Source organism: Neomonachus schauinslandi, chromosome 8 (genome assembly GCF_002201575.2).
Source record: "Neomonachus schauinslandi chromosome 8, ASM220157v2, whole genome shotgun sequence".
NCBI lineage: Eukaryota > Metazoa > Chordata > Mammalia > Carnivora > Phocidae > Neomonachus > Neomonachus schauinslandi.
Window position 1 is genome coordinate 49,857,237 of NC_058410.1, and position 22,043 is coordinate 49,879,279.

The 22,043-nt window shown below is 37.9% G+C and overlaps 1 protein-coding gene across 1 annotated transcript in view; it reads left to right on the forward strand.

Annotated features, from left to right (window-relative positions):
- Window positions 1-3,550: 3,550 nt before the first annotated feature.
- Window positions 3,551-22,043, forward strand: part of REV3L (REV3 like, DNA directed polymerase zeta catalytic subunit) — a 175,534-nt gene continuing 157,041 nt past the window's right edge. The window contains exon 1 of the mRNA XM_021693690.1: window positions 3,551-3,689. Within this exon, the coding sequence (XP_021549365.1) occupies window positions 3,551-3,689 (139 nt within the window). The remainder of the gene's footprint in view (window positions 3,690-22,043) is intronic.

A 22,043-nucleotide genomic window follows, 5' to 3' on the forward strand; every position in this document is an offset into this window, starting at 1 on the left:
ATTGCTAATAGGCAAATACTGACAGACATACAACAGTATTGGTACAGAAGGTTTGGCAGGTTTTTACTAAAAGCATGACATGATGAGTATAGGTCAGGGGACTAGAAGAGATAAATGTCAGTTGAGACGACTAAAATACATTTTTATGATGCTAGACTATAAACTTTGTAAGTAAGAGCAGGGACCATGTCTGTTTTGTCTCACTGTATCTCAAATCACCCAGCAAACAGAAGCCACTCAACAGTAACAACAATACAAAAAGAAATACTTAAGGATAGAGAGAGTTCAATTTTGGCATTTCTCTTATTCTGTGTAGATAAGACAATTCCAAATGATTTTATTTACTCCTTTTAGATGAGTTAAACCTCTGGATGTCAATAGTTCATGATGATACTTTCACATGTTATCTCATTTGAGTCTGTACCATTCCTGAGAAGTTAAAACAGGAATTACTATCCATTTCATAGATGAGGAAACAAACTCCAAAAAGTGATCTTTCCAAACTCATTCAGCTAGTAAATGACGGTTTAAAATTTTCATTTCCTGACTTAAAATTCCAGAACTCTTTCTTACTCACACATTGGATAGTGATTAATTAGGGAAGTATTCTCAGGTTTTCAATTCAAGCATCAGCTTAAACTCAATTACATGCAATGGACAAAACATCCTAATTTCATGCTGCAAATGTTTTTCTTCAAGAGTGAACATTCTTTCCTTGGCGTTTTGGAAAGACTTGAATTGTGGTTGCAATTGCCTTTTCTTAGTCAATGATGTTGATTCAAGAGGTAGGGGGAAGGAAACCCTTTTCTAGAAATAGTTAATGCATGAATTTGATACTTTTACCTTTTTCTAGTTAGGAATAGTATAATTTAAATATTATGGATGTACTTGAATTATAATATAATATAGGCACTCTCAATTTTATATTACTTTAGAATCATGAGTAGTGGGTGAGGTTGCTAAGACAGATTTCCAGGCCTCATCCCTAAAGATGTGACTTAGTAAGAGCCAAAATATTAAATTTTTTAAAATTAAATATTTTATTTATTTATTCATGAGAGAGAGAGAGAGAGAGAGAGGCAGAGGCAGAGGGAGAAGCAGGCTCCCTGCCTAGCAGGAAGACCGATGCAGGACTCAATCCCAGGACCCTGGGATCATGACCTGAGCCGAAGGCAGACATCCAACCATCTGAGCCACCCAGGCGCCCCCAAAATATTAAATTTTAAAACTCCAGGGCCATAGACTATTATGAGAATCACTGGTGTCATGCATCTGACATTCAGCTTGTACAAAAATATTTATTTTACGAGAAAATGCATTTTAGCACCGTAATGCTATTTTTAAATCACTTCCATAGGCTTCTAAAACTTAAGAGATTTGCCTTTTAAAAATATTAGGTAATTTCCTGTATATTAGAAATCTTGCTACCTACGTTTATTATAATCATGCTCTGAGGTTGAAAACTGCAGACTAATTTACTGTAGTAATCAGCCTCAAATCCCTTGGAGCATAAATTCTTATTAGCATTATATGTTATGGAATTTATAGACAGCTTACCAGTGATCTGTCCCTTTGAGCCTTTTGATTTTCCTGTTTGAAGAACCAAAATGGTTCAAAATGAGGATCTCTCACAGCACTTAAAATACATGGCAACCTACTAACCATTAAAATACACCTGTATCATATGTAAGTGTGAATGATCTCTAATTAGGGCAGGCTGAAAATGAGTGTCAAAAGTCCTTTATTCAGTGTCATACTTCGAACTTGAAACCATGGTTTCTGCCTCCTACTGCTTAAATCTTTTTGTTGGGATGAAACCCTTCTGGTTTTGTTAAGTGAAACTCTCGTTCCACGGAGGAGAAAACTAAGGTCCGAAGAAACCAAATTATTTGTCCAAGGTCACACCCAGTATTAGTGACCAAGTCAGACAAAAACCCCTCGGTTCCAGTATGATGGCCAACCCAGCTGCTTCTGTTACCTTTTTTTTTTTTCGATTTCATAACTGCACCCCTGTCTATACCCCCCTTTTTGGATAAAGTTGTTTAACAGTCCTTCCCTACCTCCTTTTGCTTTTATGCCTTTGGGTAGTAAAACCTTAAACAGATAGTTAATGAATAACACTGGGTGTCCACATCTAATGCGGTGACTTTCACGGGCCTTTTTCTTTGGCCGAACATTTCTCTGAAGGGCTCTTAATCCTGGATTCTGCCGGGGGAGGGAGAAGGGGAGGGAGATCACTGAGCGCGGACAAGTCCTTACATGTACACGCGCGCGCCCGGAACGCAGCCTGCGGGGCCAAAGAGGAAACCAAGGAAGGATCTATTAGGGCGGGAGAAAAACACCGCAGTGGGAAATCCCTGAGCACCGGATCTGCCAACCCCTGGCAAAGCTAAGCAGAGCGGAGCGTGAACAAACCCCTTTAGGTGGCCCGGCGCAGACATCGCAGCACCGCGCAAAAGGATGGGGCGCGGCGGCTCCAGCCGCACCAGCGGGAGGGAGCGCCCGGGCGGCCCTTTTATAGGCGGGAGCCCGCGCTCGCGCGCCCCCGCCCCTCGCACCGCCCCCGGGCCACGCGCAGAGCCGCGGCGTTACCTGAGAAGGGCCGGCTGCATCCGCGCTCGGCCCCGCCCGTTCCGCCGCCCGCCCTCCCGCGAGGCCGCGGCGGCACGAGATCTGCGCCTTGCCTTCCTCCTCCCGCGGGCGGGTTTTCTTACCTTGTAAAAAGCCGTCTGCGCGGCTGCCCCCCGCCTCCTCCGCAGGATGTGAAATGGCGGTCGGCTAGGCGAGCGTGAGCACCGCAGCTCCGGCTTATCACGCCTCGCCGCCAAAACGGCCCCGAACACTGGCGGCCCCCCTCCCGCAAGCCCCTCGGAGCCCATCCATGACATCGGCGCTCCGCCGCCCCCCTCCGCTGCCCCCACCCAGGTGGCCGTGCCCACCAGCCGAGTCATCGATTCCCCGCGCCAGTCGTGGGCCCAGCTTTCCACCAGCTTCCTCCCTCGCTGCGAGCCCCGGGGGCGGGGGAGAAAACACCTTCTCGGCCCCCGCCCGGGTGTCCCGCTCGGGTGCCCGCCCCGCTCCCTCCCTTTCCCGCCGCGTCCCCTCCCCCAACTACTCACCGCCCTCCCTTCGCCACACACACAACCCCCTTCTCCCCTCCCCCAGTGGTTGCGTCCGTGACATCATCATCATGGCAACAAGAGCTGCAGCCTGGGACCGAGGAGCCCGTGTGATTCCCGGCGGCGGCAGCGGCAGTGGCGGCAGCACCAGCACCGACGAAAGCGCCAGGGCTTCTCTCCTATTGCCCCTCGCCGGGTGCTCCTGAGGAGGCGGCGGCAGCAGTGCCAACACCGCCCCGCCCGCCGCCGCTGCTCACGGTTTCTGTGTGTGTGAGGGGAGGGGGCCGAGCCGAAGAGGGGAGGGGGCGCCGCCGCTGCTGTGGGGCCGTCGCCGCGGAAGGAGCCGCCGCCGCCGCCGCCGCCGCCGCCGCCGCTGCTGCTGCTGCTGCCAGATCGCTCGTGAAGAGGAGGCGGTGGCGGCGGCGGCGAACATGTTTTCAGTGAGGATAGTGACTGCCGACTACTACATGGCCAGCCCGCTGCAGGGGCTGGATATCTGCCAATCCCCCCTCACCCAGGCCCCTGTCAAGAAGGTGCCGGTGGTGCGAGTCTTCGGAGCGACCCCGGCAGGTAAGCGGGCGCGGGGCGCGGGCTGGAGCCGGCGGGGCGCCGGGGCTGCCCTCCCCGCCGCGCGCACGCCGCCGGCCCTCGGTGTATCGCTGCCGCCTGTTCCCTTCCCTCCGCCTTTCTCGCCTTTCCCCCGGTGCGTGACAAGAAGCGCAAAAATGAGGGTCCGCGCGAGCGCTGCGCCGCCACCTCCCCGGGGAGGGAGGCGGCGGGCGCCGAGTGTTTCCAGTGCGTGCGGCGGCCGGGAGCCGGATCCGGACTCCCTGTCTCGGGCCGGGGGGAAGCGAGCGCCCGCCAACAGCGCTCTGGCCCAGGAGGATGGGCCAGGTGACCGCGCCATGTCCTCCCTGAACGGGTTCACAGGGCCCCGCTCTGAGGTCTGTCGCTGGTGGGACTGCGGACACCCCCGTGCGTCTCCCAAGTGCCCTTTCTGGAAATGGCTTTAAGAGGAGTGAGGAAGTGTCAAGCTCTCTGTTTTCAGTCTCTCCTCGCCGCCTCTCGCCCGCGCTTTCCTCTGCCCCTTCCGGAGATGCCGCGGGCTGAAGAGTGGCGCCTGGGGCCAAATAATCTTTCGCATTGAAGTGACCATGTGGTTCTGCTGTGAGTGCAGGTCGTGACTCCTTAGAGTTTAAGCCTCAGAGTCTGGGGACTGGGCAGCATCCTCAGGTGCATTGCTTTGAGGGAAACGTGGATCCTTGCGAGTAGAAAATCCGTGTGTGCTGCCCAACGTAAAACATCCCACTCAATAACGTGAATTTCTTAAGAACCGCAGCTAAACTCAGCAACACAAACATTTAGAAATGCCCCTATGCTGAGTTGTGGTATTGCATTTTAAATACACGTATCTTTAAAATAAAAACTGATGAACGAGTAGGGTGGGGAGACAGCAGTGACAGAAGCTACATTCTCAAAAGCTCTTAGGGGTTTGTGATAATATAAATAGGTAGTGGCCAGATTTACAAGGTTTTAAGTTGTGATTTTCGACATGCTTTGAACTACCTACATGAAATAATGGAGCTGCCTCCTAGAAAGGGATGCTCTTACCTCTAGCTATGTATTGCCCTATGGGATTTTAGATAGCATTTCCCACTTGATGCTCCTTGCCCTAATCACTTCATCTTATTACTGTTTCTGTGGACTACCAAGATAACACTTTCTCAAATATAAGCACTCATTTTCAAGCAGTTTTCTTTTAATGTGAATTCTCTTTGTTAAAAATTTCAGTGTTGTTAGTGAGATTTGTATTCCTTTTTAAAATAATGAAAACGATTTTGATGATAGGGACCTGATAAAATGGGGACTTTGAGTGCTGTTCATTTGGTGAAAGTATAACACCTGAAACTTTGGAGGCTGGAAAATAGAGGCAATGAAGTTCTGAAGGATAGATTTTCTGCCCTTTTAAATGTATTGGTGCTTTGTTTCTAATTGGAATTTCAGTGTAATATACTGTTTGTTCTCACTTCAAGTACAGAGGAAGAATAAGATAGTGACGTTTATATAGCTCTTTTCAGCCAGATTTCTGAATTATAAAGTGACATGCTAATAGGATATATTGTGGCATTTCTATGTATTAAAGTTTGTATGATTTGGATTACTTTTCTGCGCATAGTTGTTTTTTTCCCCTCTACACAAGTCATTGTGTAGATATTGGATATCATCCAATATCCCTGGATGATTTTCAAGCTGTGTTATAGTAGTTTTGTTTGTGGAATAGGTGAATTTCACTGTGAGCTAGCAGTAATTCTATAACATGAGAAAATACTCTTTAAAAGATAAAGATGATGAGGTACTTTTGTGTTTTTCAATATAAAAAAGACAGGACTATTCGATGATAAATATTTTTTCCCTTCTGGACATCTTACAATAGATTAAGAGCCCCCCCGTTAAAAAAACTTCGAAAAATATACTTTGAAATGTATAATGTAAATGAATGTGGATGACTTTTTTGTACATATATCGAAGGATATAAAAGTTGATACAAAGAAACTGAAACTTAAAGTTAAGGAGTATCAAATTGAGTTTACTATAAATATAGTTCTCCATTTTACACATAAAACTTCTGTTTCTTCAACAGGTGAAAAAATTTGAAGTCACTGGCATACATTTAGAGTTTATAGCCTTCAGAAATCAAGCCAACATTTTTAACATGTTAGAAACTCCCAGTAAAATTAGTATTAATGAAACGTAAATAAAAACTGTACAATTATCTGCTCCTGAATTCTCTCCCCAAAGACTAGTCCAGTTCACCCATTAAAATAAAACTTGAAAATAATTAATATAAAAGGTCAATCTGACTTAGTAAAACTCTGAATGATAGAATTTTTAATGAAGACCGTTTTATTGCTTGGAAATACAAACTATGTTTATATATTTCCTAATTAGTAAAATAATGAAAAATAGTAACATGATAAATCTGTGTTACATAGAGTACCATAAATTTAAGCCTTTCATGTAAATTTAAGCCTTTCACATATAGTAGTTAATTTTGGAAGCCCTTAATTATCTTGATTTGGAGAAAAGCTGTTTTTAAACTGAGTTTGCTTTATAAATGAGTCCTGAAAAATAAGCAGAAAAAATTGTTTCCCAAATAAAGAGGGCATTTTATATTTGTATTATATATAAATTCTGAACTGATTGGTTTCTTACATTTTTACTAGTTCAGTTTTTCTATTCAAAAAGGTATTTTTCTGCTTTAGAAAACAGTCCGGTTGACTTCTGATTGTCCTGTGTTTTGAGGGCATATCTTGAGTAATTTAAGAAATAAATTGTCTTAGGTTTAAAAGCTCTCCTATCTTGAGTTGGTGAAATTTGAAAAGGTATTAAAGAAAGTGGCATATTCAAATTTGAATGGTAAATCCTGACTCATTTAATCCCTTGCCGACTGAGGATATTGATTACTGAATCACTTATTTTTCTTCATGTGAGTGATGGAATTATTTTTAAAACCAAAAACCTCTTCTGCTTTTCTTCACTCCTTTAAAAATGTCTTGAACGTTGTTTTGATATAACAATGTATTGAGCAATGTAACAATGTTTCAGTAACTTGTTTTAATGGAGAGAAGCAAGGTTATAAATAACTAAAGCAGAGGGCTGTGTTTTTTCACTTAGATTTGAATACAGGTGTGACTGCTCTGGGAATTCACTTCAAATAAAATCCTAAGGCTTCATTGTGAAGACCTGACTCGGGTGGATCTGGGAACCTGTCCGGTTTCCACATCCCAACTCTTGCTTAGTTGCTTGGTGTAACTCACTTCATGTTGAGTTTAGAAAGCTCTCAGTTTTCTCAGCACCAGGTTAAACAGAATTATCCTCTCAAAAAGCTTCCCTGCTGAGATGCAGAGTAGGAGTAAATAGAAGAGTGTGAGTGAGATGTTCACACAGCAAGTAATTAACAAAGTAGGCCAAACAGACTATAGAGGGAGCTGCTTGTCTTTAAGATTACTGTAAGGAACTCTGCCACTCCCCCCTCTAGTCTTCCTCCAGGTAGTAAAAATTTTAGTAGATTGTTCTAGATGCTAACTGTTAAACATGAAATCAAGTTTTTCAACATAAGAAATTGATCATTCTGAAATGCTATATAAATTTATGTAGTTGTTTAATAACCTCACTTTTGTAAATTGGATTAACTAAGTTTGAGACGAATACAGTTTTGAAAAACCATAGCATTTATCAACAATTCAAATTACAACTAATTTCAACTAATTTCTCTAATAAAACTCTTGTTTGTTCATAGTCTTTTTTTTGCTAAGCCATTTAAAAATATTTTAAGATCACATAATACCTATTTGATGTAATTACTAGAAAGGTTTTTCAGGAGCACTACTGAGATTTAGTGATTTACTACAAACAAAATTAATGACTTTATTTAGTAGGCATTTGGAGCCCTGAGTAGCAAAATTTGTTAGCTTTCTGTATTATATTTGATTTAAAATCACAATTAGTAAATCAGAGGATGAAGCAGGGCCCTCTTAAGTCTGGACACAGTAGAATCTGGTAATAGTGATTGGATTCATTCAGTGAACACTTAATGAGAACCTGCTATGTATATTGAGCTATTTTTGGTGTCATTATGAACAACTTTTACCCTCTAGACTCTCACAATATTGTAGAGATGACATGGAAACATAAGTCAAACATAGTTTGATTGGAGTATGACGGAAAATGTGTTTAAGAAAGCAAAGACTCAAAGGAGGACATGTCAGTGACCAACTAGCAGGCAAAAAGGGGAGTCAGGGAAGGCTTCATGAAGGAAGTATGGATTAAGTCATTTTTAAGGAATATCCAAATTCTGATAGAGGAACAGATACAAGGTAATTCACAAAGAGAAAACTGCTCTCGGCAGGGCAGCTTGGCAATACATATCATAATCCTTGAAATGTTTTTTGACCCAATAATTCTAGTTTTAGGGATTTTAATCTATGAATGTAAATCTTTTGGCAAAATCTGATTATCTTTTGAATCCATCTACTTCTTTTCATTATCCATCACCACCCTAAACTACTAGCATTTTTGGATGCATTTACAGTAGCCTCCTAATCTTGGCCTACCCCAATCCACTCTGTTCCCTTCTAATCTGTTTTCTACACTGTAATCAGAGGGATCTTTTCAAAATGCAAACCTGATTATATCACCCTACTACTTGACATGCTTCAGTAGCTTTCCATTGCATTTAGGATAAGGACAAAGCTACATGTCTTATGTGGTGACGTCTACATGTCTTACAAGGTCTTGCATATAGTCTGGCCCCTACCTTTCTATCCAGTCATGGCTTGAGCCATGTTCTTCTTGCCTTGCTCTTTGTGTTCCAGCCATATTGGCCTTATTTCAGTCCCTATTCTTGCCATGCTCCCTTCCACAATGATGCCTTTGTACCTGCTGTTCCCTCTGCCTAGAATGTTTTTCCTTTTCCTTCACCTAAACTCTGATTTATCTTTCCTCAGGGAAGCCTTCCCTATCAGAGACTCTCAAAACTCCATAAACTCTCCTTCATAACACTTGTTATAATTGTAATTGTATATATGTTGGAGATTAATGTCTGTTTTTCCCAATAACCTCCATAAATGCTGGTAATGTGTTCATTTCTGCTCACTATTATACAGTCAATACTTACCACAGTGCTTGAAAATCAAGCATTTTTGCAAGAATTAATCAGTAGATGATAGTCATCAACAGGGCACAACCTCAAATATTCAACAGTTGGGAAGTGGTTACATAAACTGGGCATATTCATATAGTAGAACTAATGTCATTAAAATAACGTTTTAGAAGAATATAAAATAATATAGGACAATGCTCAGTGTATTATGTGAAAAAAATGAGTTTGCAAAATAGTCATTTATTAAAATGCAGAAAAAATACACAAAAATATAAAGGTTGGTTATTTCTGAGAGATGTGTTTTGAATTTTTTAGATTTTCTTACAGAGAGAATGTATTGATTTTATAATTTGAGAAAAAACTGGCTTTCTAGGTATGGTTCAGAAATACAGCAAAAGAGACTTGAAGTTCATACTGGGCTCCAAAATAAGTATCCACACAAATGCATGATTGTGTGATGATAGTATTGAACTTTATTATATAAATTCAGTTTAGGAACTGCAGAATGATTCTTACATTAAAGCAAGCCAGTAATTTCTGGCTTTTTTTTTTTTTAATTATACCCATTCATACGTAAACTGATTTTAATTTTAAAATGTTTTGAGAAGTAGGGCGGTTTTGGCACATAGCAACAATGAAACAGAGTGGAGGCCAGAAACTGACTTAAATATAAATAAGAACTTTGTGAAAATGGATGCTACCTTTACCCATTAATATGGAAAAAAATTATTTAGTAAATAGTGTTGAGATAGCCAGTTAATCATCTGGAAAAATAAGAAGTTGGCTTCCAGATGAATCAGAAGATTTAAATGTGAGAAAAAAAACAAAACAACATAGGATAATTATTTTTAATATAATCTAGGAATGGCAAAGACCTTTCAAAGTATAAAACAGAGCTGGAGCCGGGTTGCTGATCTTTACAACATAAAAAAATAAATTCTGTATAGAGAAAAAAAATCTTAAAAGAAACAGACTAGTAAAACTTATTTGTACACTTTTTACAAAGGACTAATGTCCTGTTAATATACAAAGAGCTCCTAGAAAATAATCTAGTAGACAAAATGAGCAAAGAGAATTTATATGAAAAGGTGTGCAAACTTATTTATAAAGGAGATGTAAATTAAAGCTACAACATACTATTTATCACCTATCAAATTAGGAACAATTGATTACATAGTATAACTTGGGGAGAATGAGAGGAAGAGGAAATGGGCATTCTCATATTGCTGGTGGGAATATAAACTTCATTTTCTATGGAAAGCAATTTGGAAATCATTTTCAAAATTAAAGATACACATATATTTTGATCTAGCAATTTCATTCAAGGATTTTTATCCTCAAATATTTTATATATGTATTAAATGAACATGTAAAAATATCTGTGGCAGCATTGTTTGTCATTGCAAAAAATTGGAAACCTAAGCATAAATCAGTTAGGGGAGTGGTTAAGTAAATAATGGTATATCTATTCAATGGAATACTAGGCAACCCTTAAAGTAACAAAGCAAACTGTGTACTGCAATGGTGCCACCTTCTAAGATCTATTAAGAGAAAAAAAAAGCAACATGTAAGACTCCCATGTATAGTATGCTGCCATTTGTGTGGTTTAAAAAATACATATAAAATATATATGTACTTGTGTGTATATATGTGTGTGTGTGTGTTATAAATATCAAAGGATATATGAGAGTTTGGTAACAGTGGTTGCTTCCAGTGAAGGGAACTGGTAGCCTAGAGGACAAAGGTGGGAGACTGAATTTTTTTTTAGTATATTGTGGTAATTTTGGAATTTTTTTTACCATGTGCATGTGATACCTATTCAAAGTTTGGTTTTTTTTTTAAGTTGTGTTGGAAGGAATTGGTAAAGAAGAACAAAAACAAAAGGCTGTAATAGTTGTGAACAGTTATCAAATGACTACTGCAATACTGTTTAATTTTAGATTTTGCTAGAGGTCTTCTAATTCAGAGCCTCCCGATGATATTATGTGGTTCACTGGAGGGTGGCCCTAGTGGAGTGGATCTAAAGGAAGGCTGTGGGGTTCCTTTAAGCAGGTACCATCATGAGCAATAACCTGCAGTTACTGCTCCTTTTGATATTTTTAATGCATTAAAGATGTGCTTTATTACTTGGAATCTACTTCAGCGCGCCACAGAATACACAGCTGCCTCTTGTGGAGAAGGGGTCATGGAGCTACTACTATTGGAGTTTATATTCTGGGTGCCTGAGGAGCATGTTACACGGTGCAAGGTGTAGCCCAATGACAGTGAGAGCACAGGGTAGCAGGGATGTTGATTGCCCCAGGGAGCCCAGCTCTAGGCCTGAATTTCTGTATTCGCCTGTATTGGATCTCCTAATCATGTGCATCTGATGTGTCATTTAGCTTGCTGCAAGGTGGCTGCCTAATAGTGCATGTATGTTTTGCAAAAATAAACATCGTTATTTTGAAATATTATTCTCGATGTGAAAAAGGCTGCATTTGAGATTCATTCATATTATTACAAACCTCATTTAAATGTGATAAATTTTTTTCACCAAGCACCATGTTGATGCTTCCAAATGCCCTTCTGTTGGTCTCTGTGCTGAACAGATATTATTTACAATGTGAAAAAGGTTGGGAAACACTGTTCTGGTCAAATCCTTTCATTTTATATAAAGAGAACTGAAATCTAGATAGGTAAGCTCAGGGATTTGTCCAGTGTCCTCTAAGTTGTTTGTGTGGGCTAGGGGTGAAAACTAAGGATCTTGACTCTTAGCTCTCACTGCCTCACACTGACCCCCAAACCTGAGGGAAAATTGGAAGAAGGCATTGATAATTGAAAGGTGAACATACTGAACCTTGAAGGAATTATTAGAAGACCTGCATGTACACAGTTTAGAAATCTTTAAGGGCCTACTGTGTGTAATAGTGCTTAGAATCTTCCTGTAAAATAGGTTGTAGTGGGATTCGTTTTATAATGAGGTTTAAGGAGGTTGGGGTTAAACAGATTTCAAAGGATGTTGTCATTAGCCATAGACATTTCAAAGAAATACTCAGCAACTTACTAAGATATGGGGTATGGTATGTTGTATGTTAATTTGGTACCTGGCTGTCATTTTAACACCACAGTGATACTAAATAAGAGAGGAAATAATGGGAGTTCAGGTACAGTGAACTTTGGGTAAAATGTGTTAACTTAGAGTTTCCAGGTAAGATACAGATAGGGCAGGAGTAAGTGTCTTAGGCAATTAAAACAAAACTCCACTGTTTAAACGTAAAGTAGATACATTTTTGAGATTAAAACACATTATAAGTAAAAATAAAACCCTCTTAATAAGGGTCTATTTAATCTTTTGGTATGTGGGTGTTTTTTTTGTTTTTTGTTGTTTTTGTCATTTAAGTTTTTCAGATGACCTGTGTTTCTTCCAGTTCTCTGTAGCTTTTTAAATATTTCTTTTTTTTTCAATGAAAAATATTTTGTTGCTTAATTAGTATTGGCAAACTGGACTGTTTTCTGCAGCAGAAATTGAATGTATGCCTAGCAAAGTAAATTCTGAGAAAGGGTAGTAATTGTCATTGTAAATGTTAGGGTTTTTTTGGTCCAATTCTATTTTCTTTTTAGACGTTAGTTGTGGGAAAAACTAAGAATTTGAGGTCAATTTCCTTGGGGGTAGTTACTTAATTTTCTTTGGGTTGAGAGAGCATTTACTATATAAACGATTCAAATAATGAAAGCGTGTTACCTCAAAAATGCTTGTGTAATAAATAACAATATAACAAGAGTTTTCTATTTTTCTTCCATTTATTACAATTACCAAGGAAGTATAACCATAATTAAAGAAATATCTTATTTTGCATATATATTTACACTTCAAAGTAATTTATATATTAAATTAGGTTTTGTTTGAGATGGTGAAATGAAAGGTTTTGTAAGTAAGAATACATGTTGATATGTGAAAAAATGTGAAGTTAAAACATGTTGGCATACTCCTAGTTTCTCAGAACAAGAAAATGACTAATCTAAATTTCATTTCAGAATAAAAACCAAGACAAGCCACATAAAAGCAACCTAAAAATTAAACTGTCATCATATTATTTGTTTTAAAACTATGGAATAATATATCTGAGGAAGATTTCTCTCAAAATTGTTTTTCTCAATTTCAAGTAAGTAATTTATTTTGGTTAATATATTGGGGATGAGGGGGGTTGGGGGTAAGCCTTGGCATTGAAGTTGATAAATCCTACTCATCCTTAAAAGTAACAACTCAAATATTAACCTCTTTAAAGCCTTTTGTGACTCCTTTGCCCATTCTCAAAAGGTTATCTCTTTGGCTTCCCATAGTCTTAGCCCCCTTTCACATTGGTGATAAAGGACTTACTACATTTAGTGTTGTGTTTGTCTGTAGGCATGGTTACATGGCACCCTTGTGTGCCTCCCTGCCTCCCCGCCCCCAATACCTGTTAGACTGTCTTCTGCTGAGAGACCCTGGTCAAGTTATTTTACTTAAGTGAGCCCTAATTTCCTCCTCTGTAAAATGAGTTCTAATAATTTTTACCTCATTGGATTATTATGATTAAACAATAATCAGCAAATGTGTGGCATGATATCAAGATAAGTGTTACTTTCTTTACTCTTCTAACTCCAGAATCTGCCACATTATTTCATATATACTAAGATTAATTATTAATTTCTCAGAATAGGGCAAACTAAAGTACCTGTACATTGTGGTGTAAAGCTTTTTGTAGTTCGTCACTACCTCTTGCATCTTCAGGCTAGGTAATTACCTGTTTGAAATACTTTTTAAAGAGTTGACTTTTTTATAAATACCCGTTAGGCCTGATTTTTCTTTTTTAACTGTTGATCTGTAGAGAGAAACAAAAGTGTCCAGGCCTGATCTTGGCCTTGAAAAAGGGCAATGTTAAGCCATTGATTCAAGGAGTAACTATAATTTTCCAATGCTGCAGATTAGGTTAAGTTTATTTCTTCTGAAAGAGCCTTATTTTCCAAGCCTTCAGTAGTGCCTTCTTTATTAAAGACGGTGGTAGAAAGAATTAAAAGTATGTGTGCCAGAGGTCACAAAGGTGATAATAGGATTTATTGCTCTCTTGTTTTTGCCGTTTGTGAATTCATAAAACAAAAAAATTGAAGCCATTGGTTTTTAAACTTATTTAGGATTGTGGAATGTGGACCAAATGAATTCATTATTGCCTGGAGTTTCGATTTCTTCACCATATTTTCCCTATATGTATTCCCAGGTTTGGTTTGGTTTTTTTGTTTTGTTTTGTTTTTAATAACATTGTCTTTTAATTTTTTTCTTGAAGTCATTAGAAAGATTTTCAAATTAATTTTGATGACTCACTCCTTGGTTGATGATGCTTAATGATTTTAAAATAGAAGCCAGGTTAGTCAAAAGACACTACTTTTAAGTCATTTTACTAACAGATTGTAGGCCATTTATTGACCCCTTACTATGTACTCAGTTCTAAGTGAGTGTTTTAATCTTTACAACAACTCTATAAAATGGGTACTATTATCCCCATTTTACAGTTGAGGAAATGAGGCTTGGAGAGGTTAATTAATTTTTGCCTGAAGTTATTCAGCATATATTTACCTCATAGCATGTGAGGATTAAAATGAGGGAATGTGTATTAGCCTAAACAGAAGAAGCAGAGAAGCAAAATCTGAGATTTTGTAATTTGATAATAGCCATTATTGAGACATGACCGTGACCATGAATATATTCTTATTCACTTTTGTGTGTGTATCATAGTATACCCTGCTACTCTGTACTGACCCTTTTTTTTCCTGAGCAGTATTAAGTCTCTCAAATTCATGTTCCCATTTGGACTGGATTGTTTTGTTTTATGTATATGTGCTTATAAGGTGATAGTGGGACTTGACTATAATATCAGTCTGATACAAAATATCTTTATTTAGTTTAGTTTGATTAAACAAGTAGTATATGAATATATTCTCATTGTGAAATTTAACAAACAGAAACAGGTAAAACATAAATCCACTTGTACTGGTTTTTGCATAACCTCCCCAAAACGTAGTGGTATAAAATAAGCTATTTGTTAGCGTATGATTCCGGGATGGGCTCAGTTAAGCAATTCTGCCCCTGCTGGTGGCTGGGCTGCTTATATGGTGCGGTCAGCTGAGAGGTCAGCAGGAAGGCGGTTGATCTAGGATGGCTTCATTCATATGTCTGGATATTGGTGCCAGCTGTTGGCTAGGGTCGTGGAGTGCCATGTGTCTCCAGCAGGCTGGCCTTCCGCTGGAGGCAGTAGTATTAGGGTTTATGGAAGCAGAAAGTGAAGGCAAGCCCCGTATATTTTATCTTGTTCCATGGCCAAAGCAAAACATGGCAAAGCTCAGGGCAGTGTGGAAAGGGTTTCCTAAGAGTGTGTGACTCATTAGGGGGCCATTATTGCAATAATCTATACCACTGTTGCTGGCTGACTCCTTTTTCAGGAAACATTTGTCAGTGTGTCGGTGCCCTACTCTTGAAAAAGTATAGTATTTAAAAATTTATTCAATTCAGATAAATTTAGCTAATTCCTTGTTCTTGTTTTATTCCATTCTCATCATTGCTCAGCATCATTCCTGGTCCCATTTAATCAACAAATATTTACTGAGCCCCCACTAAGTGCACAATAAGGTATCAGGTGGGCAGCAGATGGGGCAGGATTACTGTGTTCATCATCCAACTTTCTTAAACTTCCCTACCTATCTGCTCTATTATATGAACAAGATTCTATAAAAGCAGGCAATTACAACTTTTCTGAAAATGACCAACAGCCCACATAAGATAGAATATATCTTGTGTACTATATTTTTTAAATGTCTTACAAGAATATTTTCAAGAGAAGAAAAAGTGTAACACAGGTTGTTTTGATCTGTACTCCCACCAGCAATATGAGACTTTTTCCATCTCCTCACCAAGATTATGTTCTCAAATGTTTTGATCTTTGCCAATCTAATGGATAAAAACATAGATCTCCGTGGTTTTAATTTGCATTTCTTTTATTACAAGTGAGATTGAGTGTCTTTCCATATGCTTGAGAGCCAGTTGTATTTCTCTTTCAGTGTACTACATGTTTATCTTTTATCCACGTTCCTTTTTTGGGTCTTGGTCTTTTGTTTATTGATTCCAAGGAGCTCTTCATATAATAGGAAAATTGGTCTCTATGAATTGACTTTCAAATATCTTTTCCCAGTTTATTCTTAGGGTAAATACATTTTATTTAAATATTTTTTTCATTTTATAAAGAACTTTTATACCTTAAATGAGGCTTTAGATCACATTTAGTTGAAGTTAGTTTTAAATATTAATCATGGGAATAGAAGAAAAAAATAGTGACTTTATCACTTCTTATTTAGAGAACTTACTTTAAAATGCTGTGACTTAAAATGAACAATTTCAGAAGGATCCTATTTTTTATTTACTTTTTTTTTTTTTTTTGGTTCTATCCTGAAACCACCCCTTTTGGGGCTATTTCTAGATGATTAGACTGTGTAGCATAGGTGGAAAAAATTTTATGTTACTTAGAATGACTTGATAATGTTGCTTTGAGTCTTGTCCAGTTCAGTTTGTGTGTGTGTGTGTGCGCATGCGTGCACGCAGTGTGTACAACACATACATGTAGTAGTAGTGGTTCAGGCAGTGCTCTGACTCATAACGCTTTACCTATTCAGCCAGACTTTACCTAATCAATCAGATAGCTACATTAAGGTGGCTAGATTAGGCTAGCCTTTACCCAGTGGGCCAAATAGAGGAAAGACAACGGACTCTGACCTTTTTTGAGAAGGCAGTAATGCTGCCCACAATCCAAACAATGTCCTACATTTTTAATAAGATTGTAGGGAGCTAGGAAGACGGTAGCAGAGGCATCTATGACCTCCTCTGCGGCATTTGACATTGTGAAATACTTCAGTTTTTCCCCTTTACTCCTGTGTAAAAGGGGATTAGAAAACCGTGAGGCTATAGAGATGAGTGTGTTTTGAGTCATTTAATGTAGTTTTCAGAAGTTTTTAAAGTTGGCAAACCCTTCATACATAATTTTACCCAGCAGCATCCAGAAAAACAAGAATCCTTACGTGATTTATAGTGGGGAATGGTAGAAAACCAGTTTTTGCCATGCTTTAGTTTTTAATTTTTCAAAGTTGTTGAAGTGTTCTTTAGGATCTATTATATCATCAATATCTTTATAAATGTTTCACTGACAATTAAAAAGTTTTCTAGATGGTAACTATAATTAAATCATAGTGACCATAATTGTCAAATCACTGTTGTATACCTGAAACTAGGTATACATATTGTATGTCGGCTATACTTCAATAAAAAATGTTTTCCATTTATTTGATACAAAATTGTGTGGACATACTATTTCCTTGACTAAAGGAAATGTTAACATTTCTGAGGTTGTAATACATCTTACAATGTATGCATTTAATACAGTAATTTTCCCTCTGAGAAGTTGATATTAAACTGATGGGACATCTTCTACTATATGACCTCCTAAAGAAAATATGACATTTCATAATTTGTTTTCATTCTCTCTACACTTATTTTTTTATGTAATATGTCATGGAATGAAATTGCTTCCCACTTCATTTTGTTCTTCATTTTTGCCTTGCATCTCTAATTGTTTTAACTTGTATATTTTGATGTTGAGTTATTTGGCACATAAAACTTCATAACTAACATCTTTTATGGCAGTGCTTTTCAAACTGTTTGTGGTTAAGAATCAGTTTTTCCCTGATACTTGTTTAAAATATATTAGAAGTGAATTAGAAAAATGAAACAAGAAAAACCAAGAAGCAAAATACAAGCTTCCTTTTTTTATTATTATATTAAACAGGTATACAATTCCCCTGTCAGATTGCTGTTAAGAGTTTCTAAATGCTTACTTTCAAGTTTTGTACTTGTCCTGTTCCAGACCTATAACAAACAGCTAGTTTATGGACCACGTTTGAGTAGCTCTGTGAACATCTTTTTTTCAATTTAAAGAGACCCTTTCTTCTTGAAACCTACTTCTTGTCCCACATCAAAGTTGTTATTCCTATTTCCTTTTAGTATTACTATTTCCATGATACTATCATTGCCTATCACTATTTTTAATCTTTTTTTATGTCATTTCATTTTTTTAACCCTATCTGAGGATCTTTCCAACAGAAAGGTTTTAAACAATAAAAATTTGTTATAATTGATTTTTTCTCCTAAAATTTTATACTTTTTAATAATTTGTTTTACTCTTTCCTTTGCTTTTTGCAATGTTAGACTGTTTTATGTGTTTTTTAAAAAAAATAGATGCAGGGCGCCTGGGTGGCTCAGTCGTTAAGCGTCTGCCTTCGGCTCAGGTCATGATCCCAGGGTCCTGGGATCGAGCCCCGCATCGGGCTTCCTGCTCTGCGGGAACCCTGCTTCTCCCTCTCCCGCTCCTCCTGCTTGTGTTCCCTCTCTCGCTATGTCTCTCTCTGTCAAATAAATAAAATCTTAAAAAAAAATAAAAAATAGATGCAGAAATCATCTTAAAAGCTTATATATAGAAATTTAGTTGTAATTATAAAATTTAAGAACAAATCAAAAATACTGTCTTTTGGGGTACCTGGGTGGCTCAGTCGTTGGGTGTCTGCCTTCGGCTCAGGTCATGATCCCAGGGTCCTGGGATCGAGCCCTGCATTGGGCTTCCTGCTCCACAGGAAGCCTGCTTCTCCCTCTCCCACTCCCCTGCTTGTGTTCCCTCTCTCACCATGTCTCTGTCAAATAAATAAATAAAATCTTTAAAAAAAATTGTCTTTTATGTAATAAAAGAATTTAGCTTATTTTAGCATTTTACACTCTCGGCTTCCCAAGTTAATCTTTAAGACTAACTTAAAAATGTTGAATAAACTATGTATCTCCTCTTTGAAAAAATTTTTAGCTTCTGTATTAAATTTCAGTAGAACAATTTGGACTCAACTCTACATATTAATTTGGTATGGAGTACCATCACTAATCTGTTTATACCATACCTCTTATACCCATGCTTGAGTTCCAATTTAAATTTCCTTCTTTTGGTTGCCACAAATATGTTTTTAGGTACTATTTTTCAGGAGATATTCATGTGGATTACTTTTTCTGAACACTTGAATATCTGATAATGGCTTTTTGTTGCATGCATGTGTTAGTGACAGCATGGTTCAATATTGTATTCATGTGCTCAGACTTTTTCTTTATAATTCTCTAGCCATTATTCTAGCCTCTTTTACTTTTGACTGGAACAAAAAAGTCCTTTTGATGTAGAGATGCTGGTGCTTTTTATTTGGGGATAGTTCTTCTATTATACCTTTGAATATTGCTTTCATTTGTTAAGGCTTTTTTTTTTAATTAAAGAAATAACCTGTTATTGGTAGATTGGTTCATATTTCTTTTTTATACTGGTCTTCCAGTGGACTTTTGGTGATTTCAGCAGTGATGGAAGCTAATGTAACATCCAGAATGGAGAGAGCTGTGCTGTATCGGTTAGTGTTTTTAGGTGTGAAACATTCCCTGGGTGTGATAACTCTTGAGCAAGTCTGTTTTGAGGCTTAGGAAACTGTCTGGAGATAGTGCTTGCTATTTGGGACTGGAGATAGTGCTTGCTATTTGGTATTCCTAACTTAGGGTAGTTACGGCACCAGTCCTCATGATCTCATCCCCTGGTACTTTACCTGCTACCTGGGGAGAGCCAAAGAATATCTGCTGAATTGCTGTGAAGACTCCTGATGAAGAGTAACTACTTCACACTGCCTTGCTCGCACATTGTTTCATATTTTATATCCTATAAGTATAACCAAATGGTCTTCTTGAGTCATGTGAGTCTCAATGTCTATTTGAACCTTAAGCGTTATATATGTATTTCATGATTTTATTATTTTTGGCTTGTTTTTAATACTTGCTGAGTGAATCTGTATTTATTGCTTATTTTTGTAAGCATTTCAAATTATAAATATGTAACATAGTCTCTATATATCTATAATATAGATTAGTATGTGTGAAGAATATAACAAATACCTGTTTTAATACCTACGGTAAGACATAGAATGTTACAGTATTGAAGTATTTGATTGTCTCCTTCTCTCCTATCTGATAATTTTGGTTCATCATTTCCTTGCTTTTCTTTATAGTTTTACCTCATATGTATATATCCCTAAACAATAGATTGTGTGGTTTTATCTTTTTGGAACTATTTGTGTGTGCTTGTTCTGCAGTGATTTTTTTTCTCCCAACATTATGTTTTGGACATCATCCATGTTGAATTATATAGATGTAGTTCATTCATTTCACTGTTGTATAGTATTGCCTTATATGACTATACCATAATTTTATTTTTCCATTCTCCTATCTTTGGACATTTGAGTTGTTTCCTGTTTTTATCCCTAATTACAAACAATGCTGTTATGAAAAGTGTTGTGCATGTCTTCTAGTGCATGTATGTAAGAATTTATATGTTTATACTAGGGGTAGTAGAATTGCTGAGGTTGAGTGTGCACATGTCTCCTTTACTAGGTAATGCCAATTGTTTTCTAAAGTGGTTCTACCAAACTATATTCCCACCAGCAGTGTGTGAGAGTTCTGATGTTCTACATCATCACCAACATTTAGAATTGTCAGACTTCTTAAGTTCTAAATTAATTCTTATAGGTATAAATGATATCTCGTTGTGAGTTTGTATGTTTTCTCTCACTGCTATAAAGTTGAATTTTTCCATATGTTTATCATCTGCTTGTTTCACCAAATTTTGAGAGAGATGTGTTGAAGTCTCCAGCTTGTGGATTGTCTGTTTCTCTTTTAGTTCTGTCCGTTTTTGTTTCATGTATTTTGAAGCTTTGTTAAGGCCTTATAGATTTAGGATTATTATGTCTTCTTGGTGAGGTGGCCTCTTTATTCCAAGCAGGATTCCTTGTTATGAAATCTTCCTTGTCTGTTTTTAATATAGCCATTCCAGCTTTTTTTGATTAGTGTTTACAGGAAACGTCAAGAATTTGAAGGGCCTGAAATTTTACCTTCTTGAAAGCTGTCAGGTTAACTTGCCACAAATTTTCATAGATGCTGGCAGTAGACATGAGATTCCTGGATCTCCATTTTATTGACTATTAATAAGGTGGAACTGCAGATGGGAGATGGTTGCAGGTAAAGTACTGAGAAGTCTGTTCAAAAACTGCTACCACAAAGAGACCCATGGGGAATTGTCTCCCAGCATATCTTTTTTTTTCATCCGTTTACTTTCAACCCATTTATACTTTTATATGGGTTTCTTGTAGAAAGCATATAGCATGTAGTTGGGCTTACTCATTTAGTCTAATAATCTGTCTTTTCATTGGTGTGTTAAGATTGTTTATGTTTAATTAGTAATACGGTTGGACTAAAAATCTACCACTGCTAGCTGTTTTCTATTATTGTCCTTTGCTTCGTTTTTCCTCTTTTGGATTACTTGGATATTTTTTATTTCTTTTCTCTCCACTATTTGCTTATTTATTTATACCTTTTGAAATTAATTTAGTGGCAGCCCTAGGGTTTGAAATATACGTTTGTAACTAACCAAAGTCTTCCATCATATAACAGTACATAATTTCATATGTACTCTAAGGATTCCAAATTCTTCCTGTTTATCTTTTGTGCTTTTGTTATACGTTCTACTTTTATATATGCTATCAACATATAATATGTTGCTACTATTTTTGCTTTAGACAGTTATCTTTTAAGAGCAATTACAAATAGGGATGCCTGGGTGGCTCAGTTGGTTAAGTGTCTGCCTTCAGCCCGGGTCATGATCCCAGGGTCCTGGAATCAAGTCCCACATCAGGCTCCTTGCTTAGTGGGGAGCTGTTTCTCCCTCTGCCTGCTGCTCCCCTTGCTTATGCATTCTCTCTCTCTCTGTCTCACACATAAATAAATAAAATCTTTTTTTTAAAAAAAAGCAATTAGAAATAAATAAATGAAGTTTTGTATTTACTTTCATTTATGTCAGTTCTAGTGTTGTTGATTTCTTTGTGTGGATCCAAGTTTCTGTCTGGTATTATATTCCATCTGTGTATTTTTATAAAATATTTTTGCTGAGGGGATGCCTGGGTGGCTCAGTCGGTTGAGCATCTACCTTTGGCTCAGGTCATGATCCCAAGGTCCTGGGATCGAGTCCCATGTTGGACTCCTTGCTCTGCGGGGAGCCTGCTTCTCCCTCTGCTTGCCGCTCCCCCTGCTTGTGCACTCGCTGTCTCTCTCTCTGACAAATAAAGAAATAAAATCTTCAAGGGCGCCT